The sequence below is a fragment of the Hypomesus nipponensis genome, chromosome 2 (genome assembly GCF_054491055.1).
Source record: "Hypomesus nipponensis isolate SF chromosome 2, ASM5449105v1, whole genome shotgun sequence".
In the NCBI taxonomy this organism is placed as follows: Eukaryota; Metazoa; Chordata; class Actinopteri; order Osmeriformes; family Osmeridae; genus Hypomesus; species Hypomesus nipponensis.
In genome coordinates this window covers 11,548,919-11,574,778 of record NC_140362.1, presented here as the reverse complement: position 1 = coordinate 11,574,778, position 25,860 = coordinate 11,548,919, and the positions used below count along the sequence as shown (strand labels likewise).

The window sequence follows — 25,860 nt, the reverse complement described above, 5'->3', positions numbered from 1 at the left end:
CTTACTGCAGCTGTCTAAGAAGGGCTTGATTGTGATAATAAACCGGGTAATGCCTGAATGGAAGAAGAAATAACCTAGTCTAGGTCTACATTTGAAAATTACATGGCGTTCTTTCTGTCTGAGCTAACACTGGTGCCGCACGAGTGTAGGAGCTCACAGATAGAACCCCTCCCTCTACTGCCTCACCAACACAGCAGCAGAAAGAAGCGGACTGATACTGAAACGGTATCTGCACTGGCTCAGAATTAGAAGTCGACCTCCATAGTGCACAAGACGGCAAACATGGACATCAAATGTCTGAATGTGACTTAGCCATGACACTTAAAGTGTGCTATCGGAATTGTCAGCAAGGATTACAAGGTAAGAGAGCGAATTAAATGTGTTGTAATATTTTGTTGCCTGCGCGCTTTGTGACGCCAGTTATTCTAGCTACGCTAGCTAGCAAGCTAGCAGCATACTACTACAGTGCTTTGAAGCATTGGGAAATAACGCCGGTGCATCAGCGATGAATTTTTTAAATCCCACCAGGCTTTTGATGAACAGAAATGACTGGACAATCTAGAAACTAACTACGCATAAAACCGTTATGAACGATACAGTTGTTGTCTCATGGCATAGGTTACCAGATTGGTAATATACCAGCAAGCAAGTACTGTTAGCTAGCTAACGTACGGTAAACTCAAGTCTTCAGCCAACCGTGCCTCTGGCATGCTCAACACAGTCAGTTCGTTGCCTGCTAACTCCGTTCGGAAACGGGGGTGTGTAAGCAGGGTATAATTATATAAAGAATTTGAAGTATTTGCTGGCAAGAAAGGGCCATATGTTGTTTCATTTTCGATCCTATGCATATTTCTTTGCACGACTTACTGTCAAAAAAGCCTTTTCAGATGCTGTAATGGAATCTATACTATAGCGACCAATGACTAATTTTACATATTGACTTGTCATGGTCTGGGTTTATCAACAGCAACACAGAGGAAAGCACGATAATTTTTCCACGATGATGTCACAGGGAATTTCTTTCGTTGCCCCACTTGTGCAAGTTCTCAAAAAATGTGCAGTATTGTTGTCTATGTTGGGGAAATACCTTTCACAGGAAAGTGTATTTTTTTGAATTGTCAACTAATCAATGTTGTTGTTGTTGAATATCTGAATTCTAAAATAGGTATTTTCATAAATGTTTAGTATTTCTAAGCCTTCTGTGACAGTGTCATTATGCCAGTTAATTAAGTAGGCCTCTTATCAGCTTGTTTGCAGTTTTGTTCAACCACTGAACAATCATCTCTCGACTAGAGACAGTCTCTCTGTTTGACATGATGCGTCCACTCAGAGAGAAACAATCATTTTGAAAGTGTTCACTGTAGATGTGTTGGACAAAGGTTTACAGATTGGATGAAACTGTAGAGTCAAGGCTAGATCAATACGATTTCACAGAGATAAGAGAAGCACTGGCGAGGAACAGATGACTAAACCTGTCATGAAATGAGCCGCTCAACTACACAAAACACATGGCCTACTTCTAAAGACACCAAATGTGTTGATCTCTGCTCTTGAAGACAGTAACTCACACTGTTTTCAAACCTCTAGCCTGATACTACAGGAGTCGTGTAGCTGAGATTGAGATCACTCTTGCTGACATGCCACCTCTTGTTCCACCTTGGCAACTTTGCTATAAGTACTTGCAAACAAAGGAGAATGGAGCGTCAAAGCGATTCCAGCAATTTAAATTTGTTGACTCGTCTCAGACAAGAGGTGCAATCGGTCATCATATCAATCTTTTAAATGTCAAGTCAAAATGTCATTTCCCCGTAAAATGTTATTGACCTTCACGGTACTTGCCATAACTATACTCAATATCTGTACAAGTTAAAGTGAGATGTAACGTCCATTAGTTAAGCTACATCCACTTCTATTTATTTATAGATGGTGTATTCTCCAGGCCTGGCTTTTATGTCACTTCTTAGCTACAAACCAGCTTTTCAACATTCCACCTTTTAGTGTTTACTTTGCTTCTCCTATCATGTACCACTATCTTTGCCATCTCATCTCAGAAGTTGGTTGTTTTCTGTGTGAGGGAAAATTTCATTGAAGACTTAGTTTGGGATAACACAGTTAACCTTGCTATGTTCTGAAATGAAAGCTGAAGTTGTTTTGAGAAGAATAACAACAGTTTCTCTTCAGAAGTCATTTTTAAATTGGTCAACTCTGAGCCAAAGCTGTCTGACACCATCAAAGACTGTCCTGACTGCCCAGTCATAATCTTAGTTCTGCCCTATCGTAACCTTTGGCTTTATTTCCAACTCATTCTGCTGTTCTCAATACCCCTTAATAGCTTGGTCCTATTTCACTTCCCCTAATGTATTTAATAGCATTTACTTACCACCCTATAGCTGCATATACAGGTGCGGGGAAGGTTAGGGGTGTGTGTGTGTGGGGGGGGGGGGGGGGGGGGGGGGGGGGTGAAGGAATAAACCTTTCGCAATCCAGGCTTTGCTATTGAGAAATGGGTCTTCATTTATTGAGATATTCTTGTACAAGATTTCTTGCCGTGGATCTTAGTTAGAATGATCACCATGGAACATTAGGGTCCTGCTTTATGTGGTGTTACAAGGTCCCAGGTAACAGAGTTTCCAGCAGAGGTACCTCCAGCTCATAAATGTCTGACAAAGAAAGTGAACTTTGTGGTGGAGAGATGTGAATGACAGTTATAGGATTTGGTTGGTCTGGTCTTGGTTTGGACATCATGCCGCCCTGTAACAATTGTGGCCCATATTATTTAGACTGTAGTCAAACATATGTCTCTGAAGAGATTGGCAGTGGCCTTTCTGTCTGACTGTCACTTTAACTATGCTCTTGGTTGCTCTTCTAGGCTTTTTTTGTGATTTGGACTAGATTCTCCTGACACTGTTGTGTTGTTCATCATAAGCCAAATCTGTAAATCAAAGATCACAGATCATCTGTCATGGATCAATCTCATGAAAATGTAAAAGGTTTCAACGCTCTTGAGTTGCTGTAGCTCAACAGCCGTACAGCCCTGGGCTCCATCGGAAAAAAGGGACAGCCTCAATAATCTATTGCCATCTGGGCTTGATGCTCCATATTTTCATATTAACTTAACACTGATGTACTATCTAATTGAGTCATGACTACTGTAATGTTCCACTGTATAAATACAGTTACTTTGAAAGAGCAAATCGGAAGTCTTTAAATTGTATGTAAAATGTAGGCTGCATGGCATCTTCCGAGAAGCAAAAAAGCGAAGAGTTTGGGGCAGCAATGCCATGCGTTGCAAGACAATGGTTGACCTAGTGTTAGTTTTGTTGGCACTGACCATGGAGAAACAGTCCAGTTTCATCGCATGCGGCCACTGCACCAGCGTCATTTATAGACCATGCTCGCATCTCTGCGTCAGTGAATAACTATATGTGTCCACTGAAACTGTGTGATCGTCCAACTTCTGCCAGCTAAAGCAAACCTGGCAGCCGCTGCAAATAAATCATCCTCTTTCTGTCCTGCTCTTTGTCTTCTCTCCAACATCCATCCCTTTAATCCTCCTCCGCCTTCCCCTTTTTTCTTCCCACTTGATGACTTAGCAGCTTTCGGCGTATACCTCTATCTAGACACACACGTGCGCACAAACACACATATGCACAGATCCTGTTTCTCTGTGAGTCAAAATCCCATGGCAGCAGTGTGTGCTGTAGGTCACTCACTCCTCCCTGACTCCTCTTCTTTCAGTGATCTCTGCCAGCTACAGGCACACTTTCACCTGCATTCAGCATCGCGACAAGTCTCATTGCACCAGAAGAAGGTGCCAGGAAAAATGACCATACCTCCTCATTATCATTATACAATTTAAAAGTAGGATTTTAACGTCATGGGCGTTCTGTTTTTGAGTGTTATCCAGATAGACACACTGAACACCTTACACTTTCTCATAGACCAGACACCTTGACTTTCGGCTTTGCTTACCTTGACAAGTGTAATCCAAAGCGGCAACGAGGTTTAGTCGCATCACAGACGGTGACATTTTCTTCAAGTTGATTGGAGTGAGCCCTTCTTTATCTGGACTGACCTTTTATTAGTTAAGCATACAGGCCTAGCATGCAGGGTGGGCCTATAGACTCATGCTCATAAGCTGACAACTGACAAACTGTCATCTTCACACAAAATGATGGGGGCTTTGTTTTCTACCTGGGCAGAATCCATGTCGCTTGGGGAGTCTAAAATGAAGTGATAAAAAAAGAAAAAAAAAAAAAAAAACCTTACTTGGCGATAGCCTCATTGCAAGGAGTATTTATAGCAACTTCAGATGTTCTAATCTCCAAAGTTTCTGCCGTCCTTTTATTACCTCAATTTTCTAAAGTTAGGGCTGCCATATTCTTTGTCTGTTAGCACCATTCTCACAATAGGAAAAGAAACCTCGAGGTAAATTCTCATAGTGGATCATTGTTGATTAAGTGAGATATTGAGGCAGGGATGGGTTTCATGTCACGTTTTCAAGCAGAAGCAAAGAGAAAGGAGAGGTGCCATAGAAGCAGTCGAAGGGTCTCTTTATTAGCGAGCGGTAGTGAGTGTATTTCTGAGTAGGTTTTAAATAGCCTCGCCTGTGTTTGAAATAACTGTTTCTCATTAGTGCTGCTGACTGTCAGAGGCAGTGGGACCCACGTGTGTCTACAAACCCCACCACTGCTGAATGAAGGGAATTTCAACAGAAAAACACCCAACATTAAGAGGGTAGATGAGGCCAAAGTCTCCGCTAAGCCCGTTCAGTGTTGGCCTTCGGATGAACCCAGGAGAATTTCTAGAATGTTCATTAAACTCAGGAGGCTGCTGTCATCTTTAGTTGGTGAAGACAGCGGTGTTGAATTTCAACACAACAGTGTTGTGTTGCTGCCTGGTAAACCAGCTTGTTTGAGCATGTCCGAAAGCCTAGTTCTGTGTAGAGGGGATTCTTGACCTTGTTTGTTTGGTTATGGCCTGAGAAAAAGAGAGGGCGCGAAGTGGCAAGCAGGGGACATCCCTGTTCCTGATGGCGTAATGTTACTGTGCTCAGACCGTGCACACTATTGACTGGGCTAATGTATTTCCCTATTTGGTTATCAGTGCCAGTCTACCTGAGGAATTATGGCACACTTTATAGTGGGGGGTTTATGGTCTAGATGTGCAAATAATGTAGTGTAATGCATGGTGGACAGATTTTGGTCCTGCCATTTATGCTATCTGTCTGCTATATATATAAAACATATGTTCTTTTCCAATATGTAGAAACTAAAAATTTGCAAAACTATTCAAAGCGGACAAACAATATTCTTAAAACAAATTTAAATGTATTTCATATTCTAAATGAAAGAATAGCCTCTATAGAGTAAGCCACTCTATACCCGTGTCTCAAAATATCTCTGGCTTTGCTGTGGGTGGAACTCTATGACACAGGCCTTGTTTATCTACCAGGGCAACAAGCTATTTATGAGTCTGCGCTGAGTCACGTTTTGTTTCAGACATGGGTGTACAGTGTACCACCACCACTCACAGTCTGAATGGACTGTGTTGGAGCCACAATTCACTTTGCATTGATTAAGCACCTAGATGGGGTAGCGAACAGCCTTTTTGACCACAAACAAACAACCATAAACTCCTGTATTGTAGAATAAACAATTCAGGATCAATTTTGTTTGCACTGAAAAAGCCCCAGGGAGTATCAATATTATTCTTTGGGAATTCTAACTCGCTGCGTTTGCTTTCTTAGATTGTGAGACATTAATCCCCTCCAGCTTGATCAGTGTCTATTTGAAAGGAGTACTTCTGTTATTTAGTTACTATCTTGAGAAAATGTAAGCCACTATAGACTGGCATTGGCTTTTGGAAACGGGTGTCTGAGTTTGTATAGTTAAACCGTTGGCTGGATCCTCCATCCATAATTGAGGGTTTTAAGTCAAGGGAAAAGTGCTACCCCAGCCCGCTGCTGGGCACTTGTCTGGGTGGATTCTTTCAAAAATGTACAAACGGCCACATAATCATTTGATCTTGGACGTAACCAAAGAACCCTGCCTGCATGGAACTCCCTTCTAGTAAGTTACAGCTTTATGTCGAGAGAGCTATCGTCTAAGGTGCTTTTCTGTACCACACCATAACCCCAAACATACAGTTTTAGGTCATGAAGTCGTTGTGCGTGTAGTACTACAGTTGTGAAACAGCAACATGTTGACCTAATATTTCTCTTAAAAGTCTGATCTCTTGGCCCTACCATACGCTAAACACATTGTTGCTGTTTTGGGTGGTTGTTTTAACACGGCTTTCCATAAGACAGGGTTTAGAGTAGGATTATTTGACTTAACGACAAACCCATTTTCCAATGAGCTCTACAAACAGAAGACAGCCTGAGAGTGAAAGAAGTGACAGCATACTCGCGAAACACCCATATTTCTCTGGGTGGCTCTCGTGTCAGGAGTTTTTGCGGCCAGCGTCTGACATCCCTACTGTTGAAACAGACTGGTAAGATAATGCAGTGTCTCACAGTCGTGACAAAGCTGAAGATGATGCCACGTTTTGTTCACAACTCTTCTTTGTACCTCTGTGTGTGTGTGTGTGCTCGTGCGTGCGTGTGTGTGTGCACGTTGTGTGATGTATGCACCGTCTGACACTGTCACGTGCTGACCCTGGCCACAAAGGGGTCGTTGTAGGCCAGCCGGACCCCTGTTTGGAGTGACATCGTAGCGAAGCCCCTGACTTAACTTGAGCATCAGCGTCCCACCCACCCACCCACACACGCTAACACACACTCTTTATCTGGCTCCATTGTTCTCTCACTCTCCCTTTTCTCTCTGTCTATCACTTACAAATAATACCTTCTCTGTTTCTCCAGCTAGAGTTGAAGGTTAGGCTCAACAAAGGAGGTTAGTTTGTCAAGAGCAAAGGCATTGCCTAGCTCTAGCATTCATATCAAGGAGCCTTGGAGTTTTTTTGAGAGTTCTTTGAATTCTTTCCGGAAAAGTCTCATGTCAGTGTGGTTTCTCCGCCAATTTTTGCTGGTTGGGAAAATAGTCAGTTATTATCGCCTAAACAATCATCCTCTATTTAGGTACATAAATGACATGAACTAGGTGTTGCTATATATTTGTATTATGTTGTATATTATCTCCTTATTCCTCTACTGTTACCATTATACAGTAATTATCTGAACCTTGGAGGTTGTGACTAGCATCTCCATGGTGCTGGCATAATAATGTGTGAAATGACAGGCTAGAGACCCTGCCGTGTGTGAGAAGTGCCAAAGAGAGTGACTAGTGCCAGACGGGGGAAGGAAGGGTGGCAGGGGAAGATTGCTAGATGCTAAGCCCAAACAGAGACTCTTTGTCCAGGCTGTTGGAAGGCTGAGGAGTCCTTATCAGCTCACACCTGGGAAGATGTGTGTGTGTTGGGGCGGGTTCACCAGCTGTAACACCCTTGCTTCTCTCAGTTCGAGGCCAGGGTGTGCTGCTTGCGAACACGCGTGCAGTACATCTCTATCGCTCACCTACCTCACAAGATGAAAAATAGTCTAACCTGCCCGCCTCTGAACACACACTCACACATACGCCCACTCACGCACATAAATTCCGTGCCACAAAGAGATTTGTGCACTCACAGCTTCTTTATCACTTATATGGGGTTCGAACTCCTCAGAGCTGTTTAAAACTCTACTTTCGTCGGTTGGTAGTGTATTGACAATAGACGGAGGGGAAAGACTGGTAACAAACGAGGAAACCAACTTGTGATTTTTTTACAGCGACACTAGTGTATGTGGTCATGTCCTGTGTTACAGAAGCATCATTTGAATGTTTGAGGATGATAAAAAATATTGTGGTGGTCCAGGGGTATGGAGGCTCTTGTAGTTTCTCTCAAGGTTGTAAAGACTATTGGAATCTCCTCAAAGGTTCTTGCTCAAGAAAATGTTCAAAAGTTCAAGATAATGACATTCCAGAATTATATATAGCCTATATAATATATATACCGTATATTTTTACATATGATCTTTAACGTAGGTCCCTGACTCCCGGTGCATAGCTTGTTTAAATGTTATATAATGTCATGCCTCTGGATGTTTTTTTGATGTGAATCACATGCAACCTCACACAAATGTAGTTTCAGGTGTGAATGCTGTAGGCAAGGACGGAGAGATAGCAAAGGACTCAAAGCTTTACAGAATGGTATTAGAACGTAAAGCTGGGAGCAATGTTTTCTGATGACCAAGCTTCAAGCCGCAATTGCACTCAAACCCACCATGGTCCAAGCTTCTGGCTCCAATGTCCGGCGTAGCAGGCAGAGGACATGTTCTACTGCCCCTCATGTCTGCTCTTGCCAGGGTGCTGTTCAGCTGCTGATGCCCTCTGAGGTATCCATCGCCCTGTCAGGGAGATACCCCCATTAGCTGGCGCTCATCTCTCCCTCTCTCTGTCCCTCTCTCTGTCCCTCTCTCTGTCTCTCTCTGTCTCTCTCTCTTTTTCTCTCTCGTCTCCATCCCCCCTCTCATCTCTGCATTGCAGTGAGCGTCATTCAGGAAACTGGATGTGGTGTTTAGAGGAGGGTTCTCAGTGGTGAAACTGGCAGCTTTCTTCATACGGGTCTCACCCAGAAACACTTTTTGCTGCAAATATGTAAGACTGTGGTGTATTACCACTGTGGTAACAATGCTAATCGTGACAGGATTGTGTCAAAGGTTCTTGTCAAGAGGGTCACTGAACCTTTGTCAAGCTTGTCCTGGCCTTCGCTCTGTCTCCCTCACTTTCTTCCTTTCTTTTTCTTTCTGTCTCTTATTTATTTTTCTCGTTCTTTTTCTCATTATTTCAATTTCTTTTCATGATTTGGGCTTGTGTATGAGTCCCCATTTTCCTGCTAGAAGGTTACCACACACAAAAAAAACATAACAAAAATGGATAAGGGAACTATCCGTGAATAGATCAGCAATTTCTTAACATGAAGTGTGACACCCAGTTTTTTTGTTGTCTTGGCAAATCTCTATGCACACTCCTCTCCCTGCACCGCACTTACATTAAGCTTAACCCTCAGTGATTTATTGATCATTTTGATAAAAACATAGTCTGGACCGAGAATGATGCATTTCATAGTTTCCTGTGGGAGCCTATTACCACAAGAAGTCACTGATGTTGCCTGGAGATTGAGCAGGAAACAGACTGCCAGTGTCTTATTTCCTGTTTGCCGGTTAACCTATGAAGCCGGAACTTCCAATTTCCTCTACTTTCGCTCTTTTTCAAGGCCTTTTCAAACTGTCACACGATCACAAACTAATACGACACAAGGCTCATTCAGTTGTTGACTCTTTCTAACAAGACCTGATACTCAGGGAACGCAAACAAATATGTATTTTTTTCCTCAGATTATTCTGAGTGTTCATTGATTTGAGGCCTATTCTATTGTCGCCTCACATACTCCTCCCATTTTTGGCAGGTTGACCTAGTAATGGTGGAAGGCCCTTATTCAACGCCATACTTTGCTTACTAATCATTTCCTCCTGGGGGTTATACATCCATTGGATACATCCACTAAAAGCAGCAGGGGGATTACTGAGAATCAGTATACATGCTCTTAATTCATGCTCCGTCAGTGCTCTCCCTCTCTTGTGTTCTGTTTCGTGGTCGCCCGCCCACTCTCCTGGTCTCCGCTCATGCTCAGTTGTCTCTCATCTCGTCCCCACCGTCTCTGTCTAGAAAACCTCCCTGGTGGGCTCTCTCACCCACTCTCTTTTTTAATTTTTCTCCATCTCTCCCACTTGGGTCTTTCTTCACACACGTGCACACACACGTGACTCACAGGACAGGAAGAAGCCAGCTGATGCACTAATAAAAAACCCTTACAATATGGTGGAGAGGTTAGCGGGCAGGGAGGGGGAAAGACCGTGTTACATAATAGGGTTTGTAGCAGTGAAAAGCCTGTGTCTGACACAACAGTGGAATCCTGTGTTTACGATCATCCTCACCACAGCCTCGTCTCATCCTAACCCCACCCGCTTTGGTTGGTTTAATCACACATTGATTTTGTGAACATATTCTGTCCTCTCTCTCTGTCCCGCGTAGCAGGCAGAGGACATGTTCTACTGCCCCTCATGTCTGCTCTTGCCAGGGTGCTGTTCAGCTGCTGATGCCCTCTGAGGTATCCATCGCCCTGTCAGGGGGATACCCCCATTAGCTGGCGCTCATCTCTCTGTCTCTGTCTCTCTCTCTCTCTGTGTCTCTATCTCTGTGTCTCTTTCTGTCTGTCTCTCTCTGTCAGGGAAATAAGCAGGTGATTTATATGCTTCAACAATACTATCTATAAACAACCCTGCTACACAGTCTATTTACACATAACTATAGATAAGTTATCTCCCTCCAGGGGAAGGGGGGGTTGTTTCATGTCAGATCGGGAAGAGGGGGGGGGGGGCGAAATAATTTAACAAATAAACAACAAACAAATAATTTGTGCATATGCAGGTAGCGACGCTAGTGATAGTAACTATTTAACTGGTCTGCTCCATGACGCCGGGTAGCGTTAAGTAGCTAGCTCCTGAGACTTCTCACCAAAAGAACATAGGGGAACCTTCAATTAAGACATGTCCGTAGGAACCTAGCGAAAAGTAGCCTCAACTTTCCTAGAGTAGACCTATAGCTACGGCACTAATGCTGAAGGCTAGCTGATATGGTTGTCGTCTTACTAGAACGGCGTATATGCATCGTTGCTAACGTGTGCTGACGTAGTGACTGTGTGTTTATGTGAGAAAGACTCGTGAGTGACAGAGACGGAGGGAGAACAGGGGAAAGGAAATGTAGCTGAACACGCTGCGTGTTTAACGCACCATAAATTAGCCTATGTGTGGGAAACACTGCCTTACACACTCATACCAGTCTTGCTAATGTTACTCATCTGTGTGTAAATGCGCTTGTCAGTGACTGGCTGTATATCCTGCATAATTCAGCTCCTTGTCTGCTTTGCATATAATGGTTCTCTGCCCACCTTTTGCAACCTCCCTCCCCCCCCCCCCCCCCCCCCCCCCATCCATCCCCCTTTTCTTTTTCACTCCTCTCCCCATCTCCTTTTTTTTCCAAATATACACCACACTTTTTGCCCCACTATCTTTTACCACCACTTTGAACTATTTCTAACCCAACCGCTCCTTATTTCCCCCCTCTTCTCCCCTCTTCTCTCTCTGCTCCCCAGCTGCGGGCAACCAGGCGGCATGACGGAGGAGAAATGCCCCCAGCTGGTGGACTACTTTGTGGTGGCGGGGCTGACGCCCGGGGTGTCGTCAGCACCCCTGGACGAGGAGGGCCAGCAGCGGGGCGGACGGGCGGTGGAGCCCGTGACTGACCTGGCGGTGATCGCCCGCGGCCTGGGCGAGGAGGTGCCCGAGGGCTTCACCTGCATCGAGAAGACCCAGGCCGGCCACCCGGCCGAGCTGAGCGCGGGCCTCATCAACAACCCGCACATGTACCTGTGCTACCGCCGCGGCCACGACAAGCCCCCCGTGCTCGACCTCGGGTGAGCAACGTGCCTCGGGGTTTTTTCGAGGGGTCGCAATGTATTTTCTCGTGGCGTTCTGGGGAGACAAAGCCTCTTTTTTAAAGGTCCCATGACATGCTGTTTTTGGATGCTTTTGAAATAGGCCTAAGTGGGCCCTTAATACTGTCTTGGTACAGAATTATAGCCACTATGAGCAGTCCCACAATGAGACAGTCCCACAACTGTAGCTTTAAATGCTAATGAGGAGGAGAGAGGCAGGGCAAGGTGGAGGGTGGGGGTGTGCTGGCCTGTGTAGAGACAGCAAAGTCAAATGTATTACTTTGTATATATTCCAGGTGCAATAAGATAGAAGCTAAGAATGTTTAAGCTCGTCTGATCACCCTGGTTTGCAGAGGTGCACACGCACAGTCATTTCAATGAGGGGAAAGGCGGATATCGCGCGCGCCATTACACCAACAACAGTAGAGTGTACACGTGTACAACTTTCGCGTGAGTGTGTATTCTCACACATACTTGATGCTATCTACCTTAACATTAGCAACAGTAACTGGGCTGTTAGCTGCAGAGCTAATATTACAGCCATATTCTAAGGGTAACAAGCTAGGTAACCATATACAGTAAAGCAACAAAATGATATAGCGTTAGTTCATGGGCGGGTCAGATTCTCTGGGCAAAGCAAAGAAAGGGCAGGTAACCTTCCCTCTTATGATGATATGAGAGGAACATTTTCAAAACTGAGCGTTTGAACTTTACATTTTCTCAAAGGCAGAGAAGAATACCCAGGGCTTGTTTTACACTTATCCAAATTTCTTGCCACTGGGGGACCAAAGGCAGGCTAGGGGAACTCATATTCATGTTAAATAACCTCCTAAAGTGAAATGTTCATGTCATGGGACTTTTAATTTGAGGGTGACACAACCAATTCAGGGACAGTCCAATGTCCACTTTTGTAAGCTTGTTTGGTTTAACAGGATGGAACCACTGAAAGCACCATCAACAGTCCCACAGGAGACAAATTGAGATGCACCCATTAACAAGACCCCCCCCCTCCCCCCAGGGTCCTCTACGAAGGCAAGGACATGGTGAAGCAGGGCTGGTTCGTGATCGAGACCACCCCCTACAGCCGCTCGGCCAACCTGAGTTCGGGGGGGCCGGCCGCCCACCGCACCTTCCTGACGTACAGGCGCGCCCCCGACTCCCAGGTCCTCCACACGCTGGGCGTGACGGACATCTCCCTCCTCCTGCCCAGCAAGGGAGAGGTGGCCCCGCACACGTTCTGCAGGGTGGACAAGAACCTCAACACTGGCATGGTGAGGGACGTCTGCAGCTTCCCACTTTAGTTGTCCCCCCACTGTCTAAACTTGAATTGTCTTGTCTCTCGGCTTAGTAAGTCCTCCGAGTGCCGTTATTTACTGTCGTCGTTCTTTCTTTCACTCTCACTCTCTTTGTGTCTCGCTCACATTCTCCCTTCTCTTCTTGTGAGCAGCAGTGCCGTCAATTCTGGGCAGCAAAGCATTCGTTTCCTCTCCCTGATTCATCTGTCGCCGTTTCATCTCAAGTCCTTCTCCTTTCTCTCGCTCTGTCACCCTTCCTCTTTCACTGTTTCCTATTTGGGTCTTTCTTCTCCTTTCGAATGATTCACATTTGAATTGGCAACCAGGTGGACTGTCGAGAGTATCTCACTGTTATTGTGTTGGCTTCACAGTGGGGTCCAGCCCTGTATCTGTGCTATAAGAGAGCGGTGGCCAAAGCCAATGCCCTGGTTTACGAAGCAGGTGAGCGTGTGTGTGTACACGTACAGATATAAAACCACTTGGTGAAATTGAATCATGGATGCCTATTAGTCACTCACTATAAATCTAAAGTGTAATTAACTAAGATGCTGTGTGTGTTTGTGTGTGTGTGTGTATAGCTCTGATCAATCGGTACCCGGAGGCCGACCTGGAGTCGTTTCCTCTGCCTGAGTCGGTGCCCATGTTCTGTCTGCCCATGGGCGTGACAGTGGAGAGCTGGCCCCTCAACACCAAGTACCAGCTGCCTGTGTTCTCCACCTTCGTCCTCACCAGCGCCTGCGGGGACAAGGTCGGCACCCCCCGCCGCCATTCTCTCACTCTCTCGCTCTCTTTTTCCATTCGTCTTTGTCTTTCCTCCTCTATATCTCACTCGCAACACACACTGTAGTTGGCATCGACTTTTGTGAACGTCCAGTGGCATTAAAACACTTGAATATGTGAATATTAATCGTCTATCATTCAGTAACAAAATAGCGACCTTTTTTTCCAAGTTTTTTTTCCCATATGCCTGTAAGTAAAATCAACTTTGCATGGTGCTAACGCCGGATATGCTATGCTTCTCAGCCCTCGCCTCACACCAAGTGTCCCTCTCCCGCCCCCAGGTTTACGGCGCCGCCATCCAGTTCTACGAGGCGTTCCCGCGCGAGGGCCTCTCGGAGCGGCAGAGTGTGCGTCTGGGCCTGTTGAGCGTGGTGGACCGGCGTCCCATCACCAACCGCATGCTGCAGGTGAAGAAGAGCGTGTGCGTGCTCTCCCACTGGCCCTTCTTCAGCGTCTTCCAGAAGTTTCTGACCTTCGTCTACCGCTACTCCATCTCCGGCCCCCACGTCCTGCCCCTGGAGAAGTCAGTGGCTGCCGTTTTGGCCGATGAGATTTTGACCTTGACATTTATTTACGGTGGTTTTTGTTTTAGGAAGTTGTTTTAGTAACAAACCCTCTGTGAGTGTTCTCGTTATGACTTCTGGGGAGAAACATGTTCATGGTGATGAGCCTGAACTTGTTTTAACACCACATGACCACAAGTGTTGTTGGATTGGTCGACACATCAGCGTCAGTCTCTCATCTGGTTGTCGTGTTTCCCCAGGCACATCTCCAGCTTCATGCACAACGTCCCATTCCCCTCCCCTCAGAGACCTCGCATCTTAGTGCAGGTATGTGGACACCCCAGGAATGTAGCCAGCCAGGCCCCGGCTGCAGATAGGCCCCTTCTTCTTACTCTTGATGTGTTATCAAGTCTGTTACTGTCTGGCATGACCCGATCAAAGGCTGTTCGAAAAGTACCTGTGCTGTCTGTGTGTTTTGTGTTTGTGCGTGTGCTGTCGGCATGTACGTGCTTGTTTGTGTTGCCGTGGCAACCTCCCACTGAGCCGTACTTGATATGGACCCAAGTAGCGTTGTGGTATTTCTTACTTCCAATTCCACTTCCTCCCCTACAGGAAATGGGCATGAAGGTTGTGCAGACAGCTGGGTAACACCACCCAATCCAAATTCAGTCAATCTCTCAGCCACTCATTTCATAAGTGTGGGTACATTTTGTAGTGGAAGACACAGGTGATTGTGCTGTCTTGGTACTGTAGATTAATCAAATGATAAACTGGGTTTTGAGTGATTCAAGATTAACTTGACTGTCCCACAAAGTGGACAATGGGCTTTCACCCATGAGCAGTGATTCATGAATGGACATTTAATCATTCGATATCAGTTAGGTGCATGGAAATCAATTCAATGAATTCTCGTAATCCGATTGAGGGAAAACTATGGAAATCAAATCAAAGCATGGGTGAATTCTCGTCCTCAGATTGAGGGCAAACTATCTTCTGCCATTTCAGTTTGTCAATCAAAAATGTTAAATTGCTCGTACTGCATCTCTTTCAGCTGTCGCCGTATGATAACCTCCTTCTGTGCCAGCCAGTCTCCTCCCCCCTACCACTAAGGTCAGTTGATGAATAGTCTATTAGTCTCACGCAACTTTGTACGTTTGTAGCGGTAAGTGGCTTCAGTTACAGCAAAAAGCACACGTGATTCAGTTGTTTATGTGCGAGAGGAGGAATAAGTGATGGATGTGTGCGTCTGGGCAAAGCCCGACTTGCTCCCGAGAGATAGATTTGAGTGCTTTAAAATGGCATCAAACCCATCTTACCCAAACCTGTTTCTCGAGCCGCCAACCTGGATGAATGGAACACAGCCGAAACGATTGAGCAAACAAACGACTGAAAGAGCCCAAATGACATCGTTAGAATGTGACGATGAAACGGGGGGCCGTCCTGTTTTGGGTGGGCGGGGTTCTGACGGCGTTCCTCCCCCTCCCCCAGTGGCGCCAGCTTCCTGAAGCTGCTGCAGAACCTGGGGCCGGAGAGCGCCTGCTCCCTGCTGCTGGCCGTGCTGACGGAGCACAAGCTGCTGCTGCACTCCCTCCGGCCCGACGTCCTCACCTCCGTCAGCGAGGCCCTGGTGTCTGTGGGTGTCCCCGCCTCACAGCTCTGCACACACACACACACTCGCACACAGTACCGTGCAGTCGTCTCAGGCGTCCAAGACTTCTCGCGTGAATATCGTCTGTCATTGTACATCATCAAATGTCATTGTACAGGACTGTGCGTGTCGTTCTGCTGGGGGGGGGGATGTGCGTTAACGTCCCCCCGGTCTCTCTCTCTCTCTCTCTCCTCCAGATGACGTTCCCCCTGCGCTGGCAGTGCCCGTACATCCCCCTGTGCCCGCTGCGGCTGGCGGACGTGCTCAACGCCCCCATGCCCTTCATCGTGGGCGTTCACTCCAGCTACTTTGACCTCTACGACCCCCCAGCCGACGTGGTGTGCGTCGACCTGGACACCAACACGATATTCCAGTGAGTATTCTCAAAGCGCGCCACACTCTGTGAGGCCCTTGCATTCCTCAAATAGGGTGTGAAACCGTGCCGTGTTGCTGCGATAACATGTTAAGCTTAATTACAGTTTCAGGATTGTTTATAGTTAGTTTTTTCTCTCTCTCTCCTTTCACAGGACAGAGGACAAGAAGCCGCTGTCATGGCGATCGCTGCCTAGGAAGCATGGCAAAATTCTGTTCAACTCTCTCACCAACTTGCACAAGACGCTGGAGAAAAGTGAGCACAGACACAACTTTTCACAGCTCTTCCCTTCTCTTGTCAATATTCTTTGTTGTTTCGATCTGGTGCGCTTCCAATTTTCCAATCCGTGGCTGCAGAACAAATGTAAGGGATAATTTCTCATGCATTATGGAACCCTTCGTTTCAAATATTCCGTTGAATAATTCATAGTTTGGAACACGGTCTTCGTCTTCTGGGTTTCATCTCTCTCTCTTTCTCCCCCTCTCTCTGCCCCTCTCTCTCTCTCTCCCCCTCTCTCTCCCTCTCCCTCTCACCCCCAGTCTGCACCCCGGGCCAGGAGGAGGCCACTCTGGAGTACCTGCTGACGGACTACGACCTGATCTACGGCCGTCAGAAGCAGCTGGAGCTGGAGATCCAGGAGGCCTTCCTGCGCTTCATGAGCTCCCTGCTGAAGGGCTACCGCACCTACCTGCTGCCCATCACCCAGGCCCCCTCGGACAGGACCACCGACTGCAGCTCGCTCTTCAACCTGCAGGGTCCGTGTTGGGGGATGGGGGAGGTTACGGGGGGAGGGGGCTACGGGTGTGTGTGTGTGTCTGTACTGGGCACGAGCACCCCATGTGTATGGTTGCCACTCCCATGGTCAAATAGATACAGACCTCCAGATTGTCCCATTTTGAGGGAAGGAACACTGCTGTTCCTGCCTTTCCTCGGCAGGCGTCTAAATCGTACCCTTCTCCTGGTCTAGGGTTTCTGAAGTCTCGTGAGCGCACCCACCAGAAGTTCTACATCCAGCTGACCAGGACCCAGATGTTCTCACAGTTCATCGAGGAGTGCTCCTTCGTCAGCGACCGGCACGCCTGTCTGGAGTTCTTCGACGAGTGTGTCCAGAAGGTCTGTCTGAAGGGATTTTGCACGTGTCGCCCTTTGTCTTTACTTTTTCTTGTTCTTTTTAGGTACTGAGAGTGTGTGTGTGTTTGTGAGAACATATTCATTGTCATTGTTGCGTAATGTCGTGGTAGAATTGTGTATCCCAAATGGATTCACCTCAGAGGTCTATTTTGTATTTGAATTGATCACGGATATACATTCATCCTAAATGTGTCATGTATGTCTATATCAGAATTTCATACTGTTTGTGTGTGTGTGTGTGTGTGTGTCAACTGTTTGTTGGTTTGTTGTGTGCTACCGTTTGTGTGTGTGTCTGTGTGTAAGCAGGTAGATGTGGAGAAGCCCGAGGAGGTCCGCCTCATAGACCTGGATGAGACGCACAGCGGAGAACACACAGTCTTCATCATGCCTCCAGAGGAGCCCCAAGAACCAGACGGCTCGGAACCTCCTGCTCTCTACAGGTACACACACACACACACACACTGAATATCCGCTGGACACCTACGCGGCAAATTCCGCCCAGCCGACACATGGGCGTGTCTGGTGACCGGGCCTCCACTGTGTTGTTGCAGCTACGAGACCTTCCCTCCTCTGAGGCCGGAGCTGTTCGACCGGCCCCACGACCAGCTCCGCGTCCCAGCCAAGGGCAGCGCCCCCAGCAGCCCTGCCCCACGGCGCACCAAACAGGTACCCCCCCCCCCCCCCCCCACCACCACCACCACCCGACACCCACTGGCCAACAGCATCACGCCTACCAACACGGAAATGTTGTGTATTATGAGTATAGGGCCTTTAAAAATATATGTTTTATTCTATTGTTTTGTTTTTGTTTTTGTTAAAGGTTTTATCGAAATAGACACAGAAAACAAGTTATGATTGATGATTTAAGGTTTTTAAGACTTGGCTAAAGCCACTTTCCCTGAATTGAGAATAGGGAAGAAATACTTTGTCTCACAATCTCTTTGTGGCCTTCTAATTTTAATGAATATACATATTTTATCATTCATGTAATATTCAAAGCCCGCAGGCATAGCGTCTCTGTGTATTTTGGGTGAGCACCCCCATGACCGCTCGGCTAGGAGACATTTTATTTGGGATGTGCTGCAAGACTAAAGGACCGGTGCTCCTGACACAGATACATACTGTTTAAAATAACCCATTTTTATGAAGCTTCCGGAATGTTTCGATAACAACTCGCAAATGAGTAGCATTTACCGGCGAGCTCGCCCCTCAGTAGTGACAAAAGCCCATCTCCCCTCCCCGTTCAGGAGATCAAGCTGGCCCAGAAGCGGGCTCAGAAGTATTCGGCCGTGCCAGACATGTGGTCCAAATGCCTGCTGGGCCACTGCTACGGCCTGTGGTTCATCTACCTGCCCACCTTTGTGCGGGCGGAGAGCGCCAAGGTGCGCGCCCTCCACACGGCCTACGAGGTGCTCAAACACATGGAGACCAGGAAGGTGGTGCTACCGGACGAGGTGAGACGCCCTCACGCTAACCCACCATAACCAGACCTCCAGCAGCATGCTCACGCATGGTCATGTCTCGAAATTCCTCAAAGGTCACACCAGTGGTAATGAATGTTATTGGTCAGTGAAAACAAAATGCCCTTTGTGTCTCTCCTCAGGTGTGTTACAGGATCCTGATGCAGCTGTGTGGTCAGTATGGCCAGCCCGTCCTGGCTGTGAGAGTCCTCCTGGAGATGAAGAAAGCTGGCATCACACCCAACACCATCACCTATGGCTACTACAACAAAGTGAGACTTGACTGTTCTCTGGGATCCAGTCTGAAAGAGGCTGCCTATTGTTCATTGCATGTGCTGCCAGGTCGTGGGCTTTTACTTTGCAGTGTAGCAAAAATTGTAAATACAGACTGTACAGTAAATAAGTACAGTTCCTTGAATACTGTACTTTCCTGAAGCTGAACGTTTTGATATGCTCCCTTAGTACGTCAGTTTTTTTATGGTCTGCTAAATGAATACTATCTCAAATGTAATATTAAGATTGTTAGTATTATGTTTGGTCGATGCTGACCGTCTCTCCTCTGGCTCCGCCTTCCCCCCCCCAGGCCGTGCTGGAGAGCAAGTGGCCCTCCACCAATCAGGGCGGCCGTCTGCTCTGGGCAAAGTTACGCAACGTCTTAATGGCCGTGGCACAGTTCCGACGGCCAATCAGACAGCGGCAGAAGAGTGATTCGGTTGGCTCGCGCTCAGGTCAGGACTTTGATCGGATAAAACAAATTGTGTTTTACAATTATCATTAAAATGTATAGCTTTTATGCAACAGTTGTAGTTAAAAAAAATGCTAGGTTTTTATGCATATACTGCGTCTTTCTAATTAGATTTAGTGATGAACAGTCAACAGCAGCCCCGCCCCCACTCCAGCCTAATTCGTCAGTCCAGCTGGAGTGGCCTGAGTGAGAGCTCCAGCCACGAATCCCTGAGCGGTTCTATGGTAAAGAGCAACAGCCTGAACAGCATGAGAGCCTCCACAGACAGTAAGTGACTGAAACATTTAGTAAATTACTCAAGAAGCAGCAAGTTCCCCATTCTTTAATCATCACATAAAATAAACATTTTCTCTTCCAGAAAAATCCACTCTGAAGCTATCGAAGAAGGCCGTGCTACGGAACACGGGGACCAACAGCTCGAGCACCGCCTCGTCCCGTAAGCCCCCCGTGGGGCCCAGGGACTGCTCGACCCCTCCTCCCCTGCCCCCTGGTGGAGTCCTGGTGCGGCGCAGCCAGGTGTGCCTCTCCAACTTCTACAAGGAGTGTGAGGAGACGGCCGACCCTGAGCCTGACTGCAGGTGCCAGCCTGGAGAGAGAGACAGCCGGTAAGAGCAGCACAGATTAGTGTAGATGATAAATGACCATGAAAAATATATATACTGTATATACTGTGTTTGTGTGATCATTTATTTTATATATATATATATATATATATTTGCCATTATAATTGATAAATATAGTTTCTGAATAATGACATTAAGCAATACACTAAACATGAAATTATATATATATGTATATGTATATATATAATTACATATATAATTATTATGTAGATGGGATATAAGGATAATATATAGACATAATAATTCTATTTGCCATTATAATTGATAAATATAGTTTCTGAATAATGACATTAAGCAATACACTAAACATGAAATTATAATATAATCTTCTACTCAGTTTGTGAATACAAGTGTTCAGTAGTGTCTGTGCCAGCAGCCCTCTGAAACACGCCCCCTGCCGTGTGTGTGTGTGCTCCCCCAGGCCCCCGGGGCCCCGAGACACTGCCAGCAAGAAGACGCTCGACGAGAACTACAACCACGTGTCGTCACCCAGCCGAGGCGGCCTGGCCGGGAAGCTGCAGCAGCTGCTCACGCCCACGCGCCACCGGACGTCTGTCCGACGGGCCGCCAGTGTGGACGACCGGAGGCCCGGGGCCGGGGGCCCGGGGGTGCGCAGGATATCCGAGCAGAGGCAGTCCCGCAAGGCCCAGGTGGCCGAGACCCTGTTGAAGGCAAAGGAGAGGCTGTACAACGCTACCTCAGAGGTGTGTGTGTGTGTGGGGAGGGGGGCTGTTTCACTGTTTTGGGTTATGCAAATGTATTGAAAAGAACTTTGCTGCCAGGAAGTTGTGTGTAAAGGCTAGTGGTTGTTGTAGCGGACATCTCTTACCGTTCTTTTCCCACCACCTCTCCGGTCCTGCAGAGCTCTCTGTCAGTGGGGAGTGACGTGGACCTGGCTGACACTGCCAGTTTGGCCTTTCCTCTACGCAAGTCCTGGGACGCCAACCAGGAGGGGGCAGGCCTGGAGGTAAAACCACTAACACTACAGCATGCCAAGAATCTCAGGATATTTTTTTTTTTGTGCATTATATTGTATTGTTATAAAGAGTATTTATGGTAGTACTACTATTTGAATATAGATGTTTTTGTAGTAAATGCATATAGGGCTAGTAGTAGTTCTGTATTCAAATTGTCTCTCGATATACACTGGTACTTTACCCCCGCTGAAATGGTGGTACACTCCAGTTGTCATGCCAACGTGGCGTTACATTCAGGTCCTGACCCCATCCTGACCCCACCCCGTCCCTCCCTGCTCAGGTGTTGATGTCCAGCTGCTCCCTGTGTCGGAGCTGCGACTGCTTGGTGTACGACGAGGAGATCATGGCCGGCTGGACGTCCGACGACTCCAACCTGAACTCCAGCTGTCCCTTCTGCCTGTCCACCTTCGTCCCTCTGCTCAACGCCGAGATCTGCGACCTGGGGCCTATCAACAGGTGTGGCCCTCCGTCTCCTCCCACCCCCATCCCGCCCTCTCTCCCTCTCTTCGCCCAATCTTCTAACGAATCTAAATACGCCTCGCGCCTACCCACTCCCCTTCACCTTGGCTGTGCTGTCGATGTTCCAGCCTGGAGCGCGGTAACTGGAACACAGAGGACGAGGTGGGCGGAGCCATGAGGCCCCCTAGCGACCCGGAGGCCTCCCTGCGCCACCTCCACAACGGCGTGACCGACGACTCCAGCTCGGAGACCAGCAGCTACTCAGAAAGCAGCAGCACCACCATGGTAACTGTCTGTCCATCCTGGTGTTCTGGGATCACTGTGGACAGGGTTATACTGGACAGAGTTGTACTGGACAGGGTTGTACTGGACAGGGTTGTACTGGACAGAGTTGTACCGGACAGACTTGTACCGGACAGGGTTGTAATGGACAGAGTTGTACTGGACAGAGTTGTACTGGACAGAGTTGTACTGGACAGGGTTGTACTGGACAGGGTTGTACTGGACAGGGTTGTACTGGACAGAGTTGTACCGGACAGACTTGTACCGGACAGGGTTGTACCGGACAGAGTTGTACCGGACAGAGTTGTACTGGACAGGGTTGTACTGGACAGGGTTGTACTGGACAGACTTGTACCGGACAGACTTGTACCGGACAGGGTTGTACTGGACAGGGTTGTACTGGACAGAGTTGTACTGGACAGAGTTGTACTGGACAGAGTTGTACTGGACAGTGTGTGGAGTACAGTTCGGTTTTTACATAGGCTTCATTTGTGTTACAAGTACATTTTATAGTTCCACATGCTTTACTTCACTAAAGCTTTTGGGCATCTGTCAGATGAGGATCTGCATACAACATCTCACTGGGTTCCTTCATGGTTTCTTCAGGGTTCTTCGATAGGGGGCGCCCCCCAGGTGACGGTGGCCTACCTGAGCCCCCTGGTGCTGAGGAAGGAGCTGGAGAGCCTGCTGGAGAACGAGGGCGAGTCGGTTCTGGCCCAGGCCCTGCTCCTGGACAGCCACTCCATCATCTTCTGGAACCTGGTCTGGTACTTCCAGCGCCTGGGTCTGCCCAGCAACCTCCTCCAGCTGGTCCGAACCTCGCCATTGGCCAACCAGCTCACGCAGGTGGGATTAGTGGAGAAAATTTTTTATTCTGATGCGATCTTTGACTTCTAGCTCTGACATTTTTGATTGATTAACTTGTTTTTAATACATAAGATACCAGATACTTTGTGACAGACTGTAAAGTTAAAAAAAGGTTTTCCTTCGACAAGTCTCAACAATAAAGCATTCATGCTCATTTAAATACATTTAGAAATGCACACACACACCCCCCCACACACACACAAAATAAAGAGCCACTTCGGAAGTTGCACTGACAGAGTAGCGCCCCACTCTGATATCACGTACTACAATGTATCATGTACTATTAAGATCCTGTTTCATTTTTGCCTCATTTCTCTTCTCCTGTCTGCGTAACTCAGTCGGAGAACTCTTCTGTGAGGGTGCGGCTCCTCTGGGACACCCTGGTCCCAGACACGGACCACTGGCCTCCCCTCTACATCCTCTGGAGGATACACAGTAAGACCATGCAGCCCTCCTATCAGACACAGCATCTGTCGAAAGACTCTCGGGGTTGGGTCATTCTTGTGATGTTCCCCGTCTCTCTCTCTCCTCTTTTATCACCCCCCGTCCTTTCCTGATCACTGAATGTATTCCACCCCCAGGTGGCGTGCCAATGCGGAGCCATGCTTGGAGGAAGCACAACCACCCCTTCACCCTTAGCTTCCTGGAGGAAGTGCTGCGCTGGGTCGGCATGAACGAGGTGCACAAGGCTGTCACCCTCTTCCTGGACACCGTCAGCAAGCAACCGGGCACGCCCAGGATACAGAGGTGAGTGGTGGAAATGGCCCCTGAGTCATCTGAGATCCTCCTTCACATATGTGTGTGTGTGTGCACACACACACGCAATCCTGCCCGGGTAGTTTTCTGCACATCTTCCCTTCTCTCTCTCCTCTACATTTCCTGTCACTCTTCACCACTCTTCGTCCAGATAAAGCAAAATGCCCTCAAAAGTTTTTTTAAATAATAATAAATAAACTATACTTGGAGGATGAACAAATGGTTAAGTCTGTATGTAATCGGTCTGTTTTAGGAGTCTCTACAGGGAGATGCTTTTTCTCACACTAGCTGCTATGGGCAAAGACCACGTGGGTAGGTGACACGCCCAGATGGAAGTTTTCTTTACGTTTACAACGTCCTTGTCACCTCCTGTGTCGCATCACTTGTTTTTTTCCTCATGTCTCCTGTTTTTCTCTCCATCTCTCCTCTGCGCCCGCCAGCTGCGTTTGACAAGAAGTACAAGTCGGCGTACTCGCGGCTCAGCGGCACCCTGGGCCGCGACGAGCTCCGGCGGAAGCGGGCCCAGCCGCCGAGCCCCAAGGCCGTGGACTGTCGACGGAGCTTCCTCCTCCCCCTCGAGTGTTGATGTACCCCCCCCCTCGCCTCCTTCCAGCCTGGAGACCTTCACACAGACTTGCACCTGCCCACTCCCTCCAGCCTGCAGCCTGCAGACCTCCACCCACCCCTGCATCCCCCACCCATCCGATGCTGCTGACTCCAACTCACTGGAGCACGGCTGCCCTGCCCTCCGGAGGAGCAGGGTAGAGGAGGACGAAGAGGCGCTCGCTAGCTTCAGAATCCAAATCCAACTGCCTTTGTTCGTTCCTTCCATCTGTGACCTCTCTGCTGCCCCCTGTGCAGCCTGGCTTCCAGTCTTCACTCATACACCTCACTAGGTCTTGTTTGTGTGAACCCTGGGAGCTCAGAAGTCTATGAATATCTATGCTATCCCGATCTTGACTTTGATTGACGCATCAACAGTCTCTTGAAGCCTCGCTCTCAGCTACAAAGGTCATATACTGTAGGTCAAACTAAACACATTTCATACAGCCCAACCCTAATCCTAACAAGGCCCTGATGCTTAACTGCCGTCTATGCATATTACTGACCATGTTCTATAATCTGCGCCGCCTTGCTTTTAAGCAGGATGTTTCCTACTGGTGGCAGCCAATATCAAGTGGACACTTGGGAGATCTGAAGTGAAATTGGGCTGTGGTTGAAGTTTGGTTGTGAACTGCACACTGAAAAAGATCCATAGCGTTGTAAACAGACTTCTAGCACTTTTAGTTCACAACAGTGAAAACCTGGGAATTTGAGGACAAAAACACCTATGTCACTCCATGTTTTAGTTGCCCTCGACTGGGCCTTGGTGAAGTTGGTCTCAGATGAGACTTGAGCAGCGCGACTTCGATTGGAAGCTTTTTTCGGGGTAAATATGTTGACTTTGAGCGGGGAAACTCCAAGGTGAAGGAGCATAACGGAGGTCAATGTCTTAAAAAATAAAATAAAAAATGACGGATGACATCAACAGGAAGCACAGGACCAGGCATGTGTCTGTGGTATGACAGGTGACAGACACGAGTCTGTCTGACGGTATGAGGACTTTCGACCACAGATGGTGCTCCTGTTGTGGGGAAGTCAGAACCTCTACCTGGTCGCCTGTCTGCTGGGTGGAAAAGAGTAATGCAGTCCCTTTTTTGGAGGGAATTTACAAGAAAAAGATCCTAAACACAGTGACTTGTCAACTTTTGACAAGCAATGATGTGCTGGACAGACGTTGGTTGAGTCAACGGCGCGCAGGGAAGGAACCAAACAGAGGCAAAGGCATTTTTCCCGACACCCATGCATCACAAAACACGCAAAGGATGTATTGTTTTGTTTTTAAAACTCCTTGTTAAAGATTTATGGCGTGGCTGACTCAACTTTGTGTCAGGCTAGCTCAGTCAGAGGCTGATGAACTTTTGAAAGCGAATGATGTAATAATAAATATAAAAACTAGGAGCGAAAAGGTGGTATGTATGACGTGACAATGACATGTATGATGTTGTGTGTTTTTCCCTGATTTTGCTCATATTTACCTCATTTCGCATATTTTTGAGTGATTTATTTTTTCCTTGACTCGTTTGTTCACAGGGTCAGATTTGATGTTTAGGGCCCAGCATAACTGTGAAGGACTTTAAATTGCTTGCCATCACCGTCTCTCACAAAAGCACACAAGTTAATAAATCCATAAATCACAGTCAGCTAAATATTAAAAGATTTACTTTTTAGAGGTGTTTTGTTCCCCATGGATTCTTTACCTGCCAGGTTGCTGTCTTCATGTACCCGTGAGGCCTTTCTCCTGAAATGTTGACCTTTTTTTGTGGTTCAGCCTTGTGTATTCAGAAGTTCTCTCAAGTGCAAAATAAAAGAATATAGGATTTTCA

General features: G+C 47.3%; 1 protein-coding gene across 3 annotated transcripts; it reads left to right on the top strand.

The window, feature by feature from the left end:
• The first annotated feature begins 63 nt into the window (after window positions 1-63).
• dennd4b (DENN/MADD domain containing 4B) lies at window positions 64-25,860 on the top strand. Of its 3 annotated transcripts, none has more exons than XM_084706090.1 (29): window positions 64-360; window positions 11,194-11,514; window positions 12,554-12,806; window positions 13,202-13,271; window positions 13,409-13,578; window positions 13,892-14,133; window positions 14,374-14,440; window positions 15,165-15,223; window positions 15,602-15,746; window positions 15,959-16,134; window positions 16,289-16,389; window positions 16,674-16,889; window positions 17,102-17,247; window positions 17,572-17,705; window positions 17,817-17,931; window positions 18,513-18,719; window positions 18,869-18,997; window positions 19,309-19,453; window positions 19,582-19,737; window positions 19,829-20,075; window positions 20,515-20,797; window positions 20,956-21,060; window positions 21,351-21,526; window positions 21,658-21,814; window positions 22,418-22,657; window positions 23,017-23,113; window positions 23,260-23,425; window positions 23,688-23,746; window positions 23,875-25,860. In XM_084706090.1, the coding sequence occupies exons 2-29, from the start codon at window positions 11,213-11,215 to the stop codon at window positions 24,018-24,020; spliced, it is 4,509 nt and encodes a 1,502-aa protein (XP_084562216.1). In that variant the 5' UTR covers window positions 64-360; window positions 11,194-11,212; the 3' UTR covers window positions 24,021-25,860. The 3 variants fall into 3 exon arrangements, with proteins under 3 accessions (XP_084562216.1, XP_084562208.1, XP_084562222.1); XM_084706082.1 differs by having other exon boundaries at window positions 17,569-17,705; XM_084706096.1 differs by lacking the exon at window positions 23,688-23,746 and having other exon boundaries at window positions 17,569-17,705; window positions 23,875-23,967.